Below are 20,906 nucleotides of genomic sequence, written 5' to 3'. Positions count from 1 at the left end.
GCGTTGTCATCAGAAAGAGAAATATCAATATTTAGACTATCTACAACCCTACTGGCTAGATCTTCAACCTCAGGTTCCATCCTTTCAACGGTGTCAAGATATTCTTGGCTTTCAGCTTCTTCTGCTATTTTGGAAAGAGGTGCTTCTGGAGCAAGGACCCGGACCTGGGCCAGCACATTCTTGGTACATACTTGGGCACACCTCTTCGCGAACTCTTGGAAACGAGTCGGAATCCGGGGAATAAACTGCGCTCAAGATTGCCCATCATTCGCTGGAGTCCGAAGGACATCAGCCACCGAGCGAAAAGATTTCCACAAGGCATTCCAATTCTCGGTAGCCGTCGCCAGCTTCCCGGACAAGCCTTCAATGGTTTTTTGGGCCTGCACAAGATCTCTGTCAGCTCCACGCCTAATCAGCCTAGCAAGGGCGAGTTCTTCCTCAGCATGAATGTTTACCTCCTCAGCTCTATTATGACTAGAATGGACAAGGGCCTTCATTTCATCAATACTCTCTGAGAGCTTTTGTTTCTCAACTCGGAGAGCTAAACAGAACATCAAAGAACAAGTCAGCGGAAAAAGAAGTCAAAATACAAGAAGAAATAGGCAGAACCCGCGGCACCTTTGCATTCATTCTTCACAGACTCCACCGCAGCATCTCTCTGTTTCTCCGTCTCCACTACCCGGGCGCGAAGGGCTTTCTCCTCCTTTTGGTGCAATTGACGCTCCGTTTCCAACTCAACCCGGAGAAGGTCAAGATCGGCTTTCAGAGCATCCACCTCCGAAGACAACTTCCTCTCATTTTCAGATGAGAAAAAGAAGCCAGAATGATCACGAGAAAAAGACTGAGCAGAAAGAGGCAAAGAGAAACAAGGCGTAAGGATAGAAGAAAAACAAGCATGCGAAAGAGAAGTGGCAGTAAAATTTACCTGGAGCTTTTCACCAAAAGAAGTCGTGAGGGTCGACAAGCTCCCCCCGGCTGCGGTCAGCTCCGATAACCGATGAGTGGCATCAAACTGTTGCACCACGTCATCGGACAGGGAGGGGCCGCCGGAGGCAAAAGAAGGGGAAAAAGAAGCCGGCTGGGGCGAAGCAGGAGCGACCAGAGCAACCTCCAGGGAAGCCGGAGCCAAACCCCTAGAAGAACCCGGCGCGACGGCCACAATTACCTCCAGAGCGACCAAGTCCGCGACTCCGCCAGGTAGCTCTGAAGCCCCCGCCGTGACTTCATCAACAGAATGTTGTGAGTCTCGAGGCTCAGAACTCGTTGGCATGGCGGGAGGCAGAGAAGAAGTCGATGAAGAAATTAGAGAAGACGAAGCACTGAAAAGTGATAAGAGAAAGCACCAATAAGAACCAGAGGAAGGAAGATAAAAGCCAAAAAGATGAAGCAAGAATCTACTCACCCGACTACTTTTTTCTTTGCGAAGCCAAGAGAAGGCCTCGCAGGGGGAACCACGACGGCGAAGACGTCCCCGCCACCCAGCGACGGGAGCGGGACAACCGACAGCAGAGCCGCGGAAGAAGTCAGAGCTGGAGCCGTGGAAGAAATCCGCGCCGGAGGAGCAGTACAGCTCGGGGCAGAAGCAACCAAAGAACTCGACCCCGGAGCTTCGGAAGAAGTCGGCGCGAGAGCCTCGGAAGAACTCACACCCGACCTCCGATTACTTCAAAAAGTTCAAGACTAAAATTAAAAACAAAGAGGAAAAATTCAATGCGACAAGGATATGAAAAACAACTCACCGCCGCATGATGAGGGGAACTTCATCATCCTCTTCTTCCTCAGCCAGCGAAACCAGAGCACCTGCTGAAAAAGAGATGAAAAGTACTCGGTTCAAGAGAGAAACATGAAAATAAAAGAACAAAGAATACTAAATGTGCTCACCTAAGAGCATGCTAGCAACAACTGGAGTACCTGAGGGAGTACTTGGTTTGCGAGGCTTCTTGGAGACAGGCAAGCCAGATGAGGACCCGTCCATTCGCCCCCTCTTCGGGACACTGCGAGGACCGCGAGGGACTAGACGAGGAACATACTCTTCATATACATCATCAAATCTGAAAGAAACCCCAGGAAGGGCTGTAAAAGTTTGAGACTTACTAATTGCAGAAGTACCGGCTGAACGATCCCCAGTCTCCGCCACAGCAGGGAGAACATCAAGGGGGATCGGATCAACAAAGTTCCGCCCAAGCACCTACAAAAAAAAACACACAAAACACCAAGACAAGGAAAAACTAAGCAAGAACGGACGCAGAAAGAGTACATAAAGAACTCAAATAAAAAGAAAAAGGAGGATAGGCAACTCACAGCTGGGGGCGGGTTGTTGGCCGAGTACTCAGGGACGGCAGGAGGAATGACGCTCACTCCTTTCAGCATTTTTTGGAGACGCTCGAGTACCTCCTCATCAGTCAGCTCAAGAGCTGGGACCATACGTGAAGAATCCTCGGCCCCAGAATACTCAAAGCCGAGATGTCCCCGCTCTTTCAAGGGCTAAACCCGACGACGAAGAAAACTTGAGACAATACCAAAGCCGGTCAATCCTTGCTGTTTCAGCATGCTAATCCTATCAAGGAGTGGTTGGATTGCTTGAATCTCAGCAGGAGACTCAAGCTTCTTGTCCCACCGGTCGTTCGCCACAGGACCAGACCCAGAATGAACAACAAGAGAAGGGATCAAATTGGCAGCATAAAACCACTCGGCGCGCCAATCCTTGACAGAATCGACCAGGTCATAATCAAAAAACTTGATTTTGAGACCTTGGCGAAACTGAATCCCGCAGCCGCCAAGGACACTGGTTTCCTCGCGGCGGGGTTGAGGTTTCAGGCGAAAGAAAAAACGAAAAAGAGATAGAGAAGGAGGGATCCCAAGGAAGGCTTCACAAAGATGAACAAAAACAGAAAGATGGAGAACGGCATTGGGGGTTAGATGGTTCAAACTAACCCCGAAATACCCAAGAAACTGATGAAGGAAGACGGAAGCAGGAAGACAGAGACCAGCGCGGACAAAAGAAACAAAAAGGACAATCTCACCAGGACCCAGGGCCGGAACCCGATGCTCGCCCGGAACTCTCCATTTAGCGATGACTTTGTTCTGGATCAAGCCATCACTAACGAGCTCGCGCAGCTGGTCTTCGCTGGTTGTTGGAGCCGGCCAAACCTTCTGAGCTGCCCTCATGGCCACAAACTCCTGGTTTTCAATCAAAGACAGCGACGACTCCTCGTCCACGAAGGTCGCCTGAGATTTGCTTGCGGTCTTCTTCTTTCCCATGAATTGGCGGAAGCAACAAAGGAGCTAAAGAGGATGAAGCTAGAATGATGGTGCTAGGGCGATAACGACAATGACGGCGGCGGTTTTCTGAGAACTAGGGTTTAAAGGAAAGAGCTAGGTGACAAGGAAAAGGAAGATAAAAGGTCTTTAAATAGATTTCTCAGTAATACAAACGGCCCATAAGGCCCGTTAAAACACATCGTGGGAAAGCAACGGTCCATTTACCGACGCAGCTAAAACGACGGAGGGCACGAATCCACACAACGATACGAACCAACGGGCAGATTTCAGACTTATCCGCAACAACGCAGCAGGGTTATCAGATGACCACAGGAACAACTCGTTGAACCAAGAAGAAAGAAAGGGCTACCTCACGAGTAACAAAAGAACCCGGTTATATAAGAAAGAACTCGGTAGTCTCATGAATGATAAGAATCACAACAGAAGAGTCAAAGACAACTCAGAAGACAAGATTCGTTACATTACAATCGACTTCAAAAATAGAAGATTACAAACCCTACAAGACCCAACGAACTCGGCACCACGAAAAGCAAAGTAGCAAAGAGGAACACGGGCACGACTAGGCTCTGGAACGACTACGTGTCCCAAATTGCTACTCGGAAGGACAGACCGCCATCAGCTACACTGTTTTCTTCAAAGGACGAACGCAGTGCATCCAAGGCGGAAATCGGCAGCACGGCAGGGCAACATGGAGCAGAGAAGGTCGGCGGGCATCTGTCTACCCAAGACCGATGTGATGCTGGATATGGTGTTGATCTGCACCGGACGGTCTCAAGACAGGCGACGAGGATCAACCCAGAACTGCCGGATGAAGGAACGAAGCCCACATCACAAGACTTCCTCCAACTACCACCATGTACATCCTGGCACAATGCTGTCGCGGGATTAGCCTACCTCTAATCCCTATCACAAGACTTCCTCCAGCTACGACAAGACACACAGGAACTACAAAATACGCCCGGGGGCTGCTCTACTTCACAAACTACCATGTTCACAACCAAGAAGGTTTCAACAGAATGTCCAATGGATGAAAGCAAGCACTCCGGGACAGTATTTATAGGCCAAAGGATCGGCGCACATGGACCAAGAGTACCAACGAAATAAGCCCAACAAAGGACACAGTGAAAAGATAGGACCCAATAATGGATGACTCAGGCAAGAAGAAACAGTACTCGAAGACGGGCATATTCGGAAGAATATACCAGCACAGTACAACCCGTGAACAAAAGGCATTTACGCTCAACCACCACCATACAATTACATCTGGCAACAGCAGACTATCAAAGAATACGCCAAGACCTCGCATCCGAGTTCTTCCTGAAACCAAAGAACCCGGACATAAGCTCGGAGGCTGCATGCCGCGAAACTACTCGGATAACGAAATAATTCAAGTCTCGGAGACTACTTCAGAACACAAATTCTTCAAACAACATAAAGGATCAAGACCCTCCAACTTTTTATTCCAAATAGCAAGAGGCTCGGGGGCTACACTCAGTGAGTGCACTTTTTCTTTGAAAAAGCGCACGTCACCAAAAGACTTCCTCAACGCAGACTACTTCAAGACATTACGACAAAAGAACCCGGAACGATCCATATTCGAGTTCTTTTTAATAAAACTTCAGCGAACAATCAGAGCAACTTCAAGACAAGATCCTCCAGCTCCTTGTTCCAAATAGCAAGAGGCTCGGGGGCTACAACCAGATGGATGTATTTTTTCTTAAAAAAGCACTCGCGACTCAAAGATCCCAAGAAGCGCTACAAGGTTTCACTCCAGAAAGCACTCGGATGACATTTTGTTCCTACCCAACAAGACTTGAAGGAGCAAAGCGAGACTTTCAGAGCTCAACCATGAAGTGCTCGGGGGCTTGTCGATGCGGGACCCATAGGATACCCCGCAAGGGAGAGAGAAGATCTAATCCAACTAAGATTCTTCCCATGTAATCTTAGTAGTATAACTATCAAGTAATCCTACTAGGAAATCTCATTATAAACCGACTAGGACTCTGGCCTCCTGACTATATAAAGGAGGGCAGGGCTCCTGAGACAGGGACGACAATTGTACAACACAACTCTTGACAATCAATCTAACGCAAAGGCTAACGCCGACTGGACGTAAGGTTATTACTCGATCCACGATCGAGGGCCTGAACCAGGATAAATCGACTGTGTCTTGCGTTAACCATCGAGTTCGTCATACGCCGAAGCCCGAACATACTGCCCCGGGTACCCCCGTGGCAGGCTATCGGTGGTGAAACATCGACAATCTTGAAGCTTGCAAACTTCTCTTTGAGAATATATGCCTTTGCACCCTTCATGGCTTGAGTGCCCTCAAATGATTCCTCCAATTTCTTCCAAGCCTCATGAGCTCTCTCAATGTTCTTGATTTGCTCAAAGGTTCTCTCATCCAAAGCATCATGGATGGCACTAAGAGCAATGTCATTGTTTTGGAGAAGTATTTCTTCGGCGGTGGTGGGAGCATCTTCATCTTCAATCTCAATTTTTGTTTCTACCACCTTCCAAATCTTCCTATTGATTGACTTGATATATATTGTCATCTTAGCCTTCCAATAGGGATAATTTGAGCCATCAAATTGGGGTGGCTTCTTGGTGTTGTTGATTTGAGCCATTTTTGCACCGAAGGTTGTTAAGCCTCAAATCACGGCGACCTCGTCTCCGATACCACTTGTAAGGTCCTAATGGCTAGAGGAGGGTGAATAGCCTAATAAAAATTTCTACAACAACACTTAACAAAATGGTTAGACAATTATGAGGCAAAGCAAGTGTTGCGCTAGCCTACTCAAAATGCAAGTCACCTACCATAATTATAGTTTAGATAGTATCTATTCACACAATAGCTATGACACTACCCTATGTTAGTGTGCTCTCAAAGGCTAACTAAAGAGCCACACCAACCAAGCTCTCACAACTAGCTACACTAAAGAGCTTGACAACTAGTTTGTGGTAATGTAAAGAGAGTGATCAAGAAAGTTATACCGCCGTGTAGATGAAGGAACCAATCAATCACAAGAGTGAATAACAATGAAGACCAATCACCTCGGAATCAAAGGATGAACACAATGTTTTTTTACCGAGGTTCACTTGCTTGCCGGCAAGCTAGTCCTCATTGTGGCGATTCACTTACTTAGAGGTTCACGCGCTAATTGGCTTCACACGCCAAACCCTCAATAGGGTGCCGCACAACCAACACAAGATGAGGATCACACAAGCCACGAGCAATCTACTAGAGTACCTTTTGGCGCTCCACCAGGGAAAGATCAAGAACCCCTCACAATCACCATGATCAGAGCCAGAGACAATCACCACCCTCCGCTCAATCATCCTCGCTGCTCTAAGCTATCTAGATGGTGGCAACCACCAAGAGTAACAAGCGAATCCCGTAGCAAAACATGAACACCAAGTGCCTCTAGATGCAAACACTCAAGCAATGCACTTAGATTCTCTCCCAATCTCACAAAGATGATGAATCAATGATGGAGATGAGTGGGAGGGCTTTGGCTAAGCTCACAAGGTTGCTATGTCAATGCAAATGGCCAAGGGAGTGAGCTTGAACTAGCCATGGGGCTTAAATAGAAGCCCTTACAAAATAGAGCCGTTGTACCCCTTCACTAGGCACAACACGGGCTGACCGGATGCTTCGGTCATGTTGACCGGACGCTGGACCTCAGCGTCCGGTCGCCCAACGACAGCCATGTGTCCCGATCTCAACGGTCACTTGAGTTGATCGAACACTATGCTATAACTGACCGGACGCTGAGCCACCAGCGTTCAGTCATTTTCAGTAAGGTTCTAGAAACGCATTTTGCCCACCGAACGCGTCCGGTCATGCACGACCGGACCCTGCCAGCATTCGGTCAGAGACCCCAGCTTCTATGCGCTGCCCGACAATAGGACCAGACCCTAGACCTCAGTGTCTGGTCAGTCCATGACCCAGCATCCGGTCGATTGACCAACGCCAGCGTCTTCGCTGTTACAACTGACCAGACACGCCGGTTCCTCAGAGACCAGTGTCCGGTCACCTTGTGACCAGCAAGACTAACTCCTTTTCACCTCTAACTACTTCACCCTTGCTCAAATGTGTCAACCACCAAGTGTATCACCTTGTGCACATATGTTAGCGTATTTTCACAAACATTTTCAAGGGTGTTAGCATTTCACTAGATCCTAAATGCATATGCAATGAGTTAGAGCATCTAGTGGCACTTTGATAACCAAATTTTGATATGAGTTTCACCCCTCTTAATAGTATGGCTATCAAACCTAAATGTGATCACTCTCTAAGTGTCTTGATCATTGAAATAAAATAACTCCTACAATTTATACCTTTGCCTTGAGCTTTTTGTTTTTCTCTTTCTTCTTTCCAAGTCCAAGCACTTGATCATCACCATGGCGTCGCCATCTTCATGCCATGATCTTCATTTGCTTCACCACTTGGAATGTGCTGCCTATCTCATAATCACTTGATAAACTAGGTTAGCACTTAGGGTTTCATCAATTCACCAAAACCAAACTAGAGCTTTCACACGTCTACCACTGTGCTGGCGTAAGGAGGTGTTGTCCCACCTAAGCGGCACAACAGGGACATTACAACTGTCCCCTCGTATTGAAATAGATGACCAAAATTAAGAAATACATAGTGACATTTGGGAGTCAACTCAACGGTGTGCTAAGTTAGACAAAACAACACTTGGGTGATCATGGACATGACTTGACCAAGCTGACAACTCCGCCACCAATTACGTGTTTTTGTAAACCTCACCCTTCGTGTGTGTAAGTGGATGTAAGAGCGAGACGAGAGAGAATCCCCAGAGACACAAAAACATTATATTTGTAACACCTTCACCCCTACTCAAACACTCCGAACATGATAATACATGCTCGTCTGTCCCTAAATGTTTGTCACCACGATTTGCGTGTCGATAACTTTGGTTCAATTTATAGAAAATACATGCAATATTTTTATCTCTAAATAAATTTATTAAAAACTAGATTCAAATATCTATCCAATGAGACTAATTATGTATCATAAATATTAATATTTTTAATATATATTTAGTCAAAGTTGTTTCTTGAGAAGCAAAAACGATAGACATTTAGGGACTGAGGGAGTCCCTCTCTGAATAGTATAAGTAAGACGCCTTGTCCAAGGCAATATAGTTTTTTACGCCCCATGTGTTATTTTGAGAACCCCATGTGTCGACAAAAGATGCTCGGTAGTTCTCCGAGGGGTATCCTACGAAGGTAGATTGATCGGTGGAGGTGCGCGTGATCAGAAACCGGATGGTGACACAAGGCGTAGAGACAACGATTTAGACATGTTCGGGCCGTCTGATTGACGTAATACCCTACGTCATGTGTCTTTGGTGTATTATATTGAATATGAGATCTATGTAGCTGTCGACTAGGGGACCTCTGTCTCTCCTTATATACTCTGGAGGGGTAGGGTTACAAAGAAAGTATCCTATTTGGTACTATATAATATCTTGCGGTGCACGTCGACCAGTGCCGTGCACGCCTTGATCTTGTGGGTAGGGCCACCTCTGATGGTGCGGCCCATGTCTTTGTCTTGTGGATACCGGGGGCCATACCCCCACAGCTAGTCCCTGAGCCTAATAGTAGGTGACCTAGTCACGTGGTGCCAAGATCAGAAAGTAGAAGAAAGGCAGAAGACCGACCAAGCAAGCAACCAGTCCACGGGCGAAGCCCTAAATTGAAAAGCGCACATTTACCGCAAGGTGAAGTATGCACACTTAGTCCCTGAGTCTACTGAAAGATGAAGAATGAATCTTGTAGCAGGGTCAAAGAAAAAGAAGTCTGAAAGCTTGCCGATGTCGTCTGACATGCACGTATCAAGACCTCAGACATACTGCCCAAGATCAGCACCCTGATCCAAACAGCATGGAGCAGCTTGATAGCACACCGATGAGACGTAGCGAGATTCGACCATCAAGGGAGTCACCAGCGTAGTTGGTGACATCCGAGCAGTGAAGGAGTCTCTAGCGTAGCTAGCGAGGTCCGAGCACCGAGGAGCCCTCGGCGTAGCTAGCAACGTCCGAGCATCGAGGAGCCCCCGGCGTAACTGGCGATGTCCGAGCACCAAGGAGCCCTTGGCGTAGCTGGCGAAGTCTGAGCACCGAGGAGTCCCCGGCGTAGCTGGCGATGTCCGAGCACCAAAGAGTCCCTAGCGTAGCTGGCGACATCTGAACACCGAGGAGTCCCCGGCATAGCTGGCGACATCCGAGCATTGAGGAGCCCTAGCACAGCTGGCGATGTCCGAGCACTGAGGAGTCCTCAGCATAGCTGGCGAGGTTCGAGCACCGAGGAGTTTCTGACATAGCTAGCGACGTCCGAGCACTGAGGAGCCCTCGGCGTAGTTGGCGATGTCCGCAAGGTAAAGTGTGCCCACTTAGTCCTCGAGCATGAAGAATTCGAGCGCCGAGGAGTCCTCGGTGTAGTTGGCGATGTCCGAGCATCGAGGAGCCCCCGTCATAGCTGATGATGAAGCACGAGCAATGAACAGTCCGGTCAACTAGTCGGTGGCGAAGTGAGCATTGAGTAGAAATGACTGACGAATAGTCAGATCAACTGGTCGGCGATGAAGTCTATGAACCTAGCAGTCCGACCAGTTGATCGATGGAGAAGTCCGAGCACCAGGTGGTCCAATCACCTAGACGATAATCCTGTAATACAAATATGTAGAATGGGTAGTACATGATGTAAAATATATGAACTCTGGAGAAGAAATAGCGTATGTAGCTCGGTGATCAGTTGGTGTGAAGATGTATTTATATTTAATAAAAACATCCGACCAGTTAGTGTGTAGCTGAGTCTCCAGCCCTAGCTAGCCTGTTAACCATAACGCAGAGAGCGGAGCCCGTATGCGTATAGGAAGAACAAAGCGTCACTAAGGAGCCACTGCCGACCACCCATAACGCAGAGGGTAGATGCTCGTGCACGTGTAGAGAGGAGCCAAAGACAGGGCCGTCTCTAGGGACATCCGAACATCAACATGACTATTTGGGGATTTGCCTTAGACTTAGTTGTATGTCATCTTTAAGATGGTATACTTGAAAGAAAATCGTTTGGAAAGCAAACATGGAGAAAATAGCTCAGAGAAATATTATGGCGATATACGAAGATTGGAGAATATTTAGAAGAATATTAAAACTGTGACTTTGCTTGATTCGTGACCGAGTTGAGGAGTTGTTGAGCCATAGTATCCAAGTAAAAGGATGTGGGCTCGATGGTTCACTCGATGGATTGACGTAAGCAAACAGCTTGCTTCTAGTTTAGACGGTTTGATGCAGTCGGACAAGTGCGCAAAGTCATAGTCGGGCGAGTACGTAGAGCCCTCGTCAGACGAGTGCATGGAGTCTCAGTTAGGCTCAATCGAGGCAGAGTCAGCAAGAGCTAGGACCTGGGAATCGGAGTCATACTTGATAGGATGGAGTCGGCCAGGGCTGGATAGCGCTGATGTGCACATCGATCCGTTGAGATGCTGCCGTGTGTCGATGTACTTACAAAATGTTGCACACCAGCACCTGAGCGATTTGTGCCATCTTGTTGCATGCCCGCATGCAACCACGTGTAGATGCAAGTTTCATCTTGATTAGTTTGTGTGGCCTGCACACACGCTCCTTGTTGGTCATGATACATGATCCTTGATCACTGAGACCCCGAATTGGAAATTCTTGGTGCGGTTGAGGTCGTCATGCTCCGTGTCATTTCCATGTTGAACGTTGCCGCCGATTCATCGTAGGTGTTGTTGAAGGAGGCCGTCGCAACAAGATGAGTTGCCACAAACAACATTGGTCTTGAGGTACGCCATCTAGTTCGCCATGGATCAGCATGCACAGCCCTTACCTGGCACGCCAACTGTCGACAAAAGATGCTCGATGGTCCTCCGAGGGGTATCCTACGAAGGTAGATTGATCGGTGGTTCATTGTAAGGTTCAATCAGGTTGCCTGGCTCTACCTAAAGTCTAAGTCTGTCCCTCCTTCCTCCTTAGCTCTCCTCACACGAGAAGCATAGGCCACAAGTTGATCTCATGCATTACTCAACCAAGTCAGATAAAAAATGATGATCTTATCATCAAAAAGGCGCGCAGCGAGATAACAAACACATAAAAAAGGATATGCCCTAACTATATGCATGCCCCAAACTCTATATAAGAACTTTATAAATAAGGCAAAGAGAATCTCATCTCCTCACACTTCCTTGCCAGCGGATCTTAGTGCCCTTTAACTCGTACCGAAGGCTATGTCCCAGTAAGCATTTCCTCTGTTTCCTTGTTTCCCACCTCTAACCTTCCGCTATGACCAGTCCACTAAGTCAGGTATCTCTGAAAAGTAAGACCATCCTCTTCCCTTCGTCAATAGAAGAACTCCAACCATGCTTTCTTGAATCATAAACTATATCATAGATAGAATGGGAACGATCCTTTCACTCAGGTAGAACTTTCAGCACCGGGGCCATTTCTTTCATTGGTTGCTTCACATCATGTCTTTGCCAATGCCTACTCTAGCTAATCTCCGAGATATGATTCGAACAAGCAACTTCCATCGATCTACTTTTGAACTTCCTTGTCTGACTAAACATGAAGGGGCAGGAAGGCTTATTGACAATATAAAACTATCCCACCGAACCGTATATCCCAACTTTTCGACTTCCAATTCCAGCTTTCAATACACAGAAGGAAAGTAATCCCAACCTAGAGATGAAGCCAACAAACCACTATCTATATAGTATGCCGACCAACCTCGCTAACCCGCGGGCATTTCACCTATCTTTCTTTACTTTCTTTAATATTTCCATTTCTCTCCCTTAGCAAAGTGTATTGATTTTCCGATTCAAATACAAAATTGAAGTTTGTACGTAATATCGAGTATTCCAAAGATAAGAGTGTACAAGTACCAAGGACTACCAGTAAGGAGCTACCTTGGGGAATGCCAAATTCCCTATGGGAATAGATCTTGCCCTCGAAGATGGGGGTCGTAAAAAAACAGCTATTTGATTGATGAGCATTTCATTCTTGTCACCTACTTAGCTTCTCATAAACTCAAGGAGTAGCTAATGAGATATTTTTTCAAAACAACTTTTGCTTTTGATATCTGCTTTTATGACTCTATTCACCGTAGGCCAACGTTTGACTTCCAAGAAAAGAGTGATAGCGCCCCATCTCGGCTGAAATCCATGCGAATGCACGGAAAATAGAGGATCAAATAACAGGTTAAATAAGTGGGCTAGTCCTAGCCCTCCATTACGATCCTATCTCTCTCCGCAGGTTGAGTTATAGGTCGAAACATTCCCGGTTTGTTCGCTTTTGGTATGAACGACCGAAACATTGCCGAGAAGTGAAAGGTTGATGTCAACAACTCACACTGAACTTCCTCCAGTTCCTTCCTTTGTGGCAGAGTGAGTGCCTTGACTAAGATAGATTGACTCTTTCATTCTTCCAGCCTATTTTGGTTCCAATTGCGTTTGAGGCCCTTTGGCATCAATGAAACTCTGTGATATAGGAGTTCACTCATTTCATTTGAGAGATAGTGGAATTTCTTCTTTCAACACGTACATCGATGAGGGTGTCGATGACTTGAGTGAGGAATGGTCATGTGCTAGAGGTCGTACTGTTGGAGTAAGACCTCAACAAGGGGGTGTGCAGTTTAAATGTAAATGATGAGCATGGAGAGGCCAAGGTCATTTGTAATTAGGTGTGGCTGATGCAAGAAGACTAGCGAGCTGTCCATGGCGAGACTCATTGTGATGCTATTGCAGGAGGCATCCTGGTGTAGTTGAGGGCGTAGAACTTCTATGCAGGTACAACTAGCACTTAAAAGACCTTCCGTGTAGATGAGTTCTCTTGAGTGAGACTAATCGAGTTACGAAGAAACCTTTGCGATGGTGCTGTGCAGTTGGGTTCTCTATGGAGGAACTTTGTTGTGGGGACCAAGGCAAATAAGGATACTCGGTCAGTCACGTGAATAACGAAACAAAATAATGAATGCGCACAAACCACTTTTACCGATTCAAATAAGTATATAGCACTTCCTTAATTAAGTAACCTTCCACTTATAATGAACGGGTAGGGGCAGGGGACCTACCTACCTACTTACAGATGATGAATGGATTCATCAAGTTATGGATGCATTTCTCCCATCCTTGGGTATCCCATGAAGGTAGATTGATCGGTGGAGGTGTACGTGATCAGGAACCGGATGGTGACACAAGGCACAGAGACGACATTTAGATAGGTTCGAGCTGTCGGATCGACGTAATACCCTACGTCCTGTGTCTTTGGTGTATTGTATTGAATATGAGATCTATGTAGCTATCGACTAGGGGACCCCTGCCTCTCATTATATACTCTGGAGGGGTAGGATTACAAGAAAAGTATCCTATTTGGTACTATACAATATCTTACGGTGCACGTCGACCAGTGCCATGCATGCCTTGATCTTGTGGGCTGGGCCACCTCTAATGGTGTGGACCATGTATTATCTTATGGATATCGAGGGCCATACCCCCACACCACGCATGATATAAATTTACTCGTCGGTGAAACGAAACACCAACGCTTATATTCTCTGCAGGGATTATACTAGCAAGACTATTGCTGGACTGGTCAGTGAAGTCTATCCACTTGAGTTAGTGTATCTTAGGAACATTGACACAAATTTTCTCACTCAATCAGGCTATTGCTTCTAGGCCCGTCACTCCACTATTACTCGTATTTTTCCTAGCCACAATAGCATCCCTCTCTCTAACACACACGTATCTTTCTCTCTGATACCACTTCTTTCTCCTAAGTCCAAGGTAATGGTTCTTCTACAAGTCAATTCGATGCCTGTGCAGTCTACCAGTTTATCCCTTCTCTTTCTCCATTGGGGTTGATTAAAATCCAAAGAGTTCTATGAACACCACAGAATTCAGGGCATTGATGGTGCATCCACGTGTCGACACGTCGCGCTACATCTTTTGCAAAAAAACCTTTAGCTTTTTGGAAACCAACCAACAGTCCAGATCTCCTGATGTTCATCGGCCTCACTCCCACACGGGCTGGGTGGCGCCTGAAACCCTAGCTTCCCTCATCTCTTCCCTCTTCTCACCTCCACTCGTGGTGATGGAGGAGCTCATGGACCTGCAGGGACCTCCCCTCCCCTCACGGTGACGGGGCAGCGCACGGATTTGCGAGGACCTCCTCACCCCTCTGCTCATGGTGACGACACAGATCTACGGGTCAGTGGTATCTCTCCCGTCTATTTCTCGGTCTCCCTCCTTATTGCTGTTGCTGGCGCCTCCATGCCCTCTCCTCGCGTGTGCCACCTCCATGCCTCTCCCCACCTTGCCCTCTCCTCCTTGCGTCGCCTCTATGCTAGCACGAGCAGAATGTTGCTTTATCGAGACGAGGTGAGCTCCTCCGCCTCTGGATCTGGTGTAGTGGCCTCGATTCACGCCCCGATCTATGAAGGGAGGAGTGTGGTGCAGTGGAACCCGAGCCCTTGCCGGCTCCATCTCGTCCCATGGGCTAGGACGGTCCAAGCACATGAAGACGAACAGCTTCGTCATTCCCACCGGATCTGCTAGCTTCCCTGCCATCATGTTAGAGCGTTCCTGCTTCCACCGGATCTGCGAGTTCCTCATCATGTGGGAGCAGAGATCATAGAAGAGGCGGCGTCCTAGCTAGGGTGGCTCGCGGATCTCAGCCATCTAGCAGCTACCTTGAGCACTCTGACACATGCTGGAGTTGTGGACTCTGTAGGCAACAGTGAGCTGCAGCGGGTTCATCCCACTCATCAGGTACTATGAATTGGTTTGGTTTGGTGATTCGTCAATTCACGGACTCCCGATTTCTTATCTATTTCTTAGTTGATTCAGGTAGCAGTGAGAGCAAGTGAATGTAGTTTCTTAGTTGATTCAGATAGTAGTGGGAGCAAGTGAATGTAGTGGGGAGAGGTGGTTTAGAGAAGTGGGAAGATTGCATGATAATTCCTAAATTAAAATTAAAATTAGCAGATGATAGTGCTACAGTGTTGAAATGTTACTCGTTGGGAGTGGAATCCACAATAATGCCATATAGTCATTGCTTTCTTGTTTGTCGTATTAACAGCTTTGCCCATGTGAGTTATGATAGTAATTCAGCTATGCAATTTTGCAATCACTTATCATGTATCTTAGTACCCATTGTTTTGTTGTGCTTTGTCTGACACTGATCATACGCTTGGTCCTGGAGGATTTGTATTTAGATCCAACTTGGATTTTTGTTTAAAAAATTATCAAGTCCTTTGCTAGTTCCGCCCATGTCATGTAACTTGTGAAATTGTTGGTTTTGTATTGTTGTGCATTGTGCTTCTGTAGCACACCAAGAAGGGATGTTTCTTTCACGATATACTTCATTTCTTAAAGAGAGTAATTGTTCTGTATATTTCAGGAGTGCCGACACCAGTTTAAGTATGTATCACTCAATGTGTAAACTTCCATCAAATTCAGGTAAAACACTTCTGAGTTATGCGACCATATTTTTGTTCTTTGGCATATTTGCTTTCTAGCATTCACAGGTGTATCTGCTCGCAATGCTGGTGCAAAAGTTGTCAAGATTTCATAACTACACAATTACTTCTCGTATGCATAGATTTCATAACTACACAGATACTTCTCATAGGCATGTTTGCTTCAACAATAGGTTAAAATAACACGACAACATATGTTCTTTTGTTCGGATTATGTTGAAAAAAGAACAATTTAATCTGCAGTTCCGATTCCCTAATAAGTAGTCAGATGTAGTTTCTGTTTCTATGGCACCTATAACACTATACCTGCATATTGCAATATGACTATTTACCAGTGTGCTAATGCTAAGATGTAATTCAAATTTGCAAGGCAAAGCTTAGTATATTAATTATTTTCTGATTTTATTTTTTCTTCTTCTTTAGTTGTGTCGTTCACTATTTACTTATTTTCATTTGCTACCAAGACATGTAAGCAGATCATGTAGGTGTGGGATCATGAATATTTATTTACTTGGTAAGTAATGATTTTGAGAAAATACTTAATCACCAAAACTCCAAAAGAGGGGAGAGCAATCACACGATAGATTAATTGCTTAGAGTTATGATCCAGATGTTCCAATAGCCCGTAACTTTATTGCCCTGTCATAATCTATGCACTTATGCCATATTTTTCCATTTACAGACCTGTCCATGATACCTAATCACCTAATCACCTAAAGAGGAAGGCCACATCTCTTTTGCCTCTATTGGTTGCACCTAGCTTTTCTATGTGTATTTGCTCAACTGCTGATCGATGTCTGATGTTCAGCATCAAGGGAACTTGCCACTATGATGATCGACTCTGTCTTTTGCAAACCTCATGGCTGTGAACTGTGTAGCTTGTCGTTCCAAGCTACCAGCTTAAATGTTCGATTGTTGTGAATTCTTGATCGTAAATTGTACCTAATAGTTGTGTAATGTATGGTTCAACAGCACCATTAATGTAATGAAGGGTGCGAACAGAACCATGAGAGTTACAGTGGACATACAAACCATATCATTGCTTCATAATTTGTCATGTTTCTAATGGTATGATATGATATATGCTTGATCTTAGGTACTGACACTATGGTGATAGTGGCAATTACTATATATTAATGTGTGTGACTGACATCTTAGCTTTACCATATCGAATTATGGAGCCATGTCTATCGAACGTAGACTTGCTTTTGTTCTTCAAATCATGGCACCGAAGGGTGCCTGATGTTCTAGTGTGGCATGCAAATCTACTTGGCCTGACAAGGCTACTACAAGCCTGTGAAGCCCTGATCGTGGGACTGGAATGGTACAGGGGTGGAGCGGTGGTGCAGGCGGGCTCAAGCCTCCCCTTACCGCCTCTATGACAATGCAGTCCCCTTCTAATTGTTTGAAGATGATTTGAGGTCGCTCTTCCGGCTCCGGAGAAAATTCACTTTCCAACATACAAAAGCCCATTGCCATCTTATGAACTGCAAGTGTTCTAGCAGCTGTCATCCTTGTAGCGTTTAAGATATCCCACAAGCTCGTCCATGTACTGATCCTGCCGTCGCTGATCACGGAGAGCTTGCTTCAGCCTCTCCGCGTTACTCGCGAACACCTTTCCCTGTTCCTCCACCATGACGCTCCGCACCGCCGCCGCGACGCCGCAGTCTCTGCCAAACGAGCCGTCTCCCTCGTCCCTCGCCACCTCCACGCCGATGCCCCGCTCCGCCATCGTCCGTGCGATGAGGCCCTGGTCGACGACGAACGGCAGCATGACCAGCGGGCACCCGAACACGAGGCTCTCGATGGTGGAGCCCCACCCGCAGTGCGTCAGGAACGCGCCCACCGAGGCGTGCGCGAGCACAGCCACCTGTGGCACCCACCCCGAGCACACGAGGCCGTGACCCCGTGTTCGGTCCTCGAACCCGGCAGGCAGCAGCTCGGCCACGTCGGTGCTGGTGGGCGCGGACATGCCGCTCGGCTTCCGGAAAGCCCATAGGAAGCGGACGCCGGCGAGTTCCAGCCCCAGCGCGAGCTCGTGCAGGTTGCTGGCCGTCAGCGGCGCCTCGCTCCCAAGCGCGACGTAGATGGTGGACTTTGGTGGCTGCCTGTCCAGCCACTGAAGCACCTCGGAGCGGGCATCTGCTGAGCGGGAGCTGCCGTCGCCGTCGGCAAGGTCGGGCTGCAAGAGGACCCCGGCGGGGATGGCCGGTTTATGGAAGAGATCGGTGAGGAGCGCGAACACCCCGGGCTCGACCTCGTCGCAGCCGCGGTAGAAGGTGAAGCGGGTGCGCTCTATGATCTGCCACATGCGTTCTATGTCAGACACCCCGGACGCGTTGGGCCGGAACGCGTCGACGGCCCAGCCGGCCTCGTGGCGGCGGTAGGCGATGGCGGAAGGGAAGGACGGGCACCACCTGGGCGGCGCGGTGAAGTCTTCCAGCGTCGTGCGCGGGTGCGCGGCCTGCGCCCACCGCGGCCCCAGGAACGCGATCGTGGTGGGCTGCACGATCAGGAACGCGGCGCACGGCACCCCGTGCGCCTCGGCGATCGCGGGGAGCCAGTGGTGGCAGAAGTCCATGACGATCCAGTCGGGCCTCCTGCTCCCACCGTCGTCGGCGACGGCGTCCGCGAGGAACGCCGCGAACGGGGCGGCCAGGCCGTCGACCGCCTTCTTTATGAGCTCGTTCTTCTCCGGCGGCACGTCGGCCGTGGACTCGGCGCCTTCGGGCAGGCCGTCCACGACGGGCGCGGGCAGCGCCACGAGGCGCACGCGGGGCGACAGGTCCGCCGGCACGGGCGGGAGCCTGGCGACGTTCCTCGGCGTGGAGAGGACGATGACGGAGTGGCCCCGCACCGCCAGGCGCTTGGCGAGCTCCAGGTACGGGATCATGTGGCCGAACGCCAACCACGGGAACAGCACCACGTTCAGCTTCGTGCTGGCTGCCGCTTCATCCATCTTCGATTCTTCGTGCTTGAGCAAAGCTGCAAAAGCTGAAATGTGTGTAAATCATGAGGGTTTGGACTTTTGGTGGGGTTTAAAGGGACTGTAAATAAATAATAAAATACAGAAGTGGTTGATACATCGCTCTAGTTGTCGCCTTTCAGCATTTGCATAACATCTCGCGCTACACGTGGCCTCATATTTTAACTTCAAATATGAATTTATGGCTGTGGCTTTGTAGGGCTCGTGCCTCGTGGCTTTGAAAAGCGCAAGCGGTTTGAACGATTGATCACCTGTTTGGACGCCGGGAATACAAGTTTCAAACCAGTTCAGACGAAAGTCCATGGTAAAAAAAAACATGCGAGTTCGAAGTATGCAAATTTCATAATAGCATTCACAGGTAGGCAAGGCATGTAAACTTTCAAGCAATTTTCAAGCGACCTGTAAACTGAAAACAAGGTCTGGAGCTGTTGCAGATGAAGTTCACTATCGGTCGCAGATCTTCAGCATGTTTCACAGTCACATTGGTGTCCAAGTCCAAGCCTTCCAAGGTTCAGGCACACAGCCCCTGCTCGCGCAGCCGATTCGCCGGTGCGCCGCCGCCGCCTGCTCCATAGGCCGCAGTGCCTTCCCGCCTGGAATGAAGCGCAGAAGACGGCCCATTCAATCTCATTGGACCTCGCCATACTCTGAAGAAGACGCATGGTCGGCCCAGCGCATTATGCAAACGGCGGTTCTTCCTGTAGGCCCAGAACGGCTTGCATGCGGGCCCGGGATCTGTTTGCATGCAAACCTCGCCTGAGCATGTTTGGTTGCTGCCTCCCAGGTAGCTCCGACGCCAGACAGCAACCCCAGGCGTTGAATTTCGATCGCCTGAAGCTGCGATCGCTTGCCTGGCAGCCAGGCGAGGATTGTCTGTGCCTCTGTGGGCGTGCCAAAAGAACGGTCTCCGGTTCGGTGCAAGTTTTGGTTGAGTCTTGAGGTCCAGGTTTCACTATACATGATTCAAAAAAAAAGGTTTCATTGCACATCCATGTAGTCCTTTACTCCGGTCTCCGGGTGTCCGGCCACCTGGCCATACTCATCATTGGCAGGACGTGTAGGCCGACAAGACAGTACTTAGGAGATAAACTTGCCGGTCGTCTGCGTGTTTTTCTCTTTTCTCTTCGAAATAAAACAGTGAACCAGTGGTCGACATGCGATATTATCTGCGGTCCCATACCTGGTCTGGCCACGTAGGATTTTTTTTCTGATGCCAAACAAAGAGAGAGTGGGGAGAGAAAAAGGTCGTTGTTTTATAAAAACAACCACCCCATAAACTAAATTTCAGGATTATAAGACAACACCCTTATATGAGTTGTGGTGCAACTCACAACTCTACTTTTATTTAATGCATAAATTAAGAAATTTGTGAGTTACTATGACATAACTGAAAGAAACAACCATTGCACATGTTATCCATTAAGTTGTCTTAAAATTACGAAGCACAACATAAGACGACTTACTCTCTCTGTCCAAAATAGAAGACGTTCTTGGTTACTCTCTCTGTCCAAATATAAGACGTTCTTGGTTACTCTCTCTCTCCAAAATAGAAGACGTTCTTGGTTACTACAAGTCAACATTTTAAAAAAAATTAACCAATCATGTATAAAAAAATATTAATATTTATCTATATCTATACCTAATAATAAAGAGGCAAAATTTCTCTCCACCTATTTTTTTTGTCCAGTCATTTCTTAACTTTGTGTTGTGAAAAAACACCTATAGCCCTTCTTTCTGTATAACTAGGAATCATAATCCAATTAGATCTTTTCGATTTTGGGTGAATAGAAATCTTAATCAAATTGGAAAAATATAATAATATGGACAACTAGAAATCTTAATCTAATTAGATCTCTCCAATTCCGAGTAACCGAAATAGGAATCTTAATTCAAATGCAAAAATATAAGAATAGAAATTTAATAAAGAGAAAAGAAGCGTATAATTTCTTTGTTTCGTCTCTTTTCTGTTTTTTTTCACTTTTTCTGGTTTGTCCGTTTTTAATTGCTCTGAGTACGTGTTGCTTTACGTTCATTTGGACGTTTTTCGTTGGCTCCGAATATGTTCTATTTTTTTCTTTTCTAGAGTACATTTCAATTTTTGTTATGACTTTTT

At 47.3% G+C, this 20,906-nt stretch overlaps 2 protein-coding genes and 1 long non-coding RNA gene across 3 annotated transcripts; 1 reads left to right on the top strand and 2 right to left on the bottom strand.

Annotated features, from left to right (window-relative positions):
• Positions 1 to 493: 493 nt before the first annotated feature.
• LOC136536032 (endochitinase A-like) lies at positions 494 to 2,424 on the bottom strand. The gene is made up of 7 exons (XM_066528461.1): positions 2,302 to 2,424; positions 2,095 to 2,188; positions 1,882 to 2,013; positions 1,740 to 1,803; positions 1,403 to 1,663; positions 1,166 to 1,319; positions 494 to 541 (listed from the first exon to the last, which is right to left on the bottom strand). Exons 1-7 carry the CDS (start codon positions 2,422 to 2,424, stop codon positions 494 to 496), a joined length of 876 nt encoding a protein of 291 aa, XP_066384558.1.
• An 11,897-nt stretch (positions 2,425 to 14,321) lies between these two features.
• Positions 14,322 to 16,879, top strand: LOC136537795 (uncharacterized). Its single transcript, XR_010779141.1, has 3 exons — positions 14,322 to 14,536; positions 15,729 to 15,787; positions 16,490 to 16,879. It is a non-coding gene; the product is annotated as an uncharacterized lncRNA (long non-coding RNA).
• An 80-nt stretch (positions 16,880 to 16,959) lies between these two features.
• On the bottom strand, positions 16,960 to 18,834 carry LOC136537794 (putative UDP-rhamnose:rhamnosyltransferase 1). Its single transcript, XM_066529761.1, has one exon. The coding sequence runs from the start codon at positions 18,764 to 18,766 to the stop codon at positions 17,306 to 17,308; it is 1,461 nt and encodes a 486-aa protein (XP_066385858.1). The 5' UTR covers positions 18,767 to 18,834; the 3' UTR covers positions 16,960 to 17,305.
• Positions 18,835 to 20,906: the final 2,072 nt, after the last annotated feature.

This window comes from Miscanthus floridulus, chromosome 2, assembly GCF_019320115.1.
Source record: "Miscanthus floridulus cultivar M001 chromosome 2, ASM1932011v1, whole genome shotgun sequence".
NCBI lineage: Eukaryota > Viridiplantae > Streptophyta > Magnoliopsida > Poales > Poaceae > Miscanthus > Miscanthus floridulus.
Note: the sequence above shows the minus strand (reverse complement) of the source record. Positions and strands in the feature narration are given on the sequence as shown.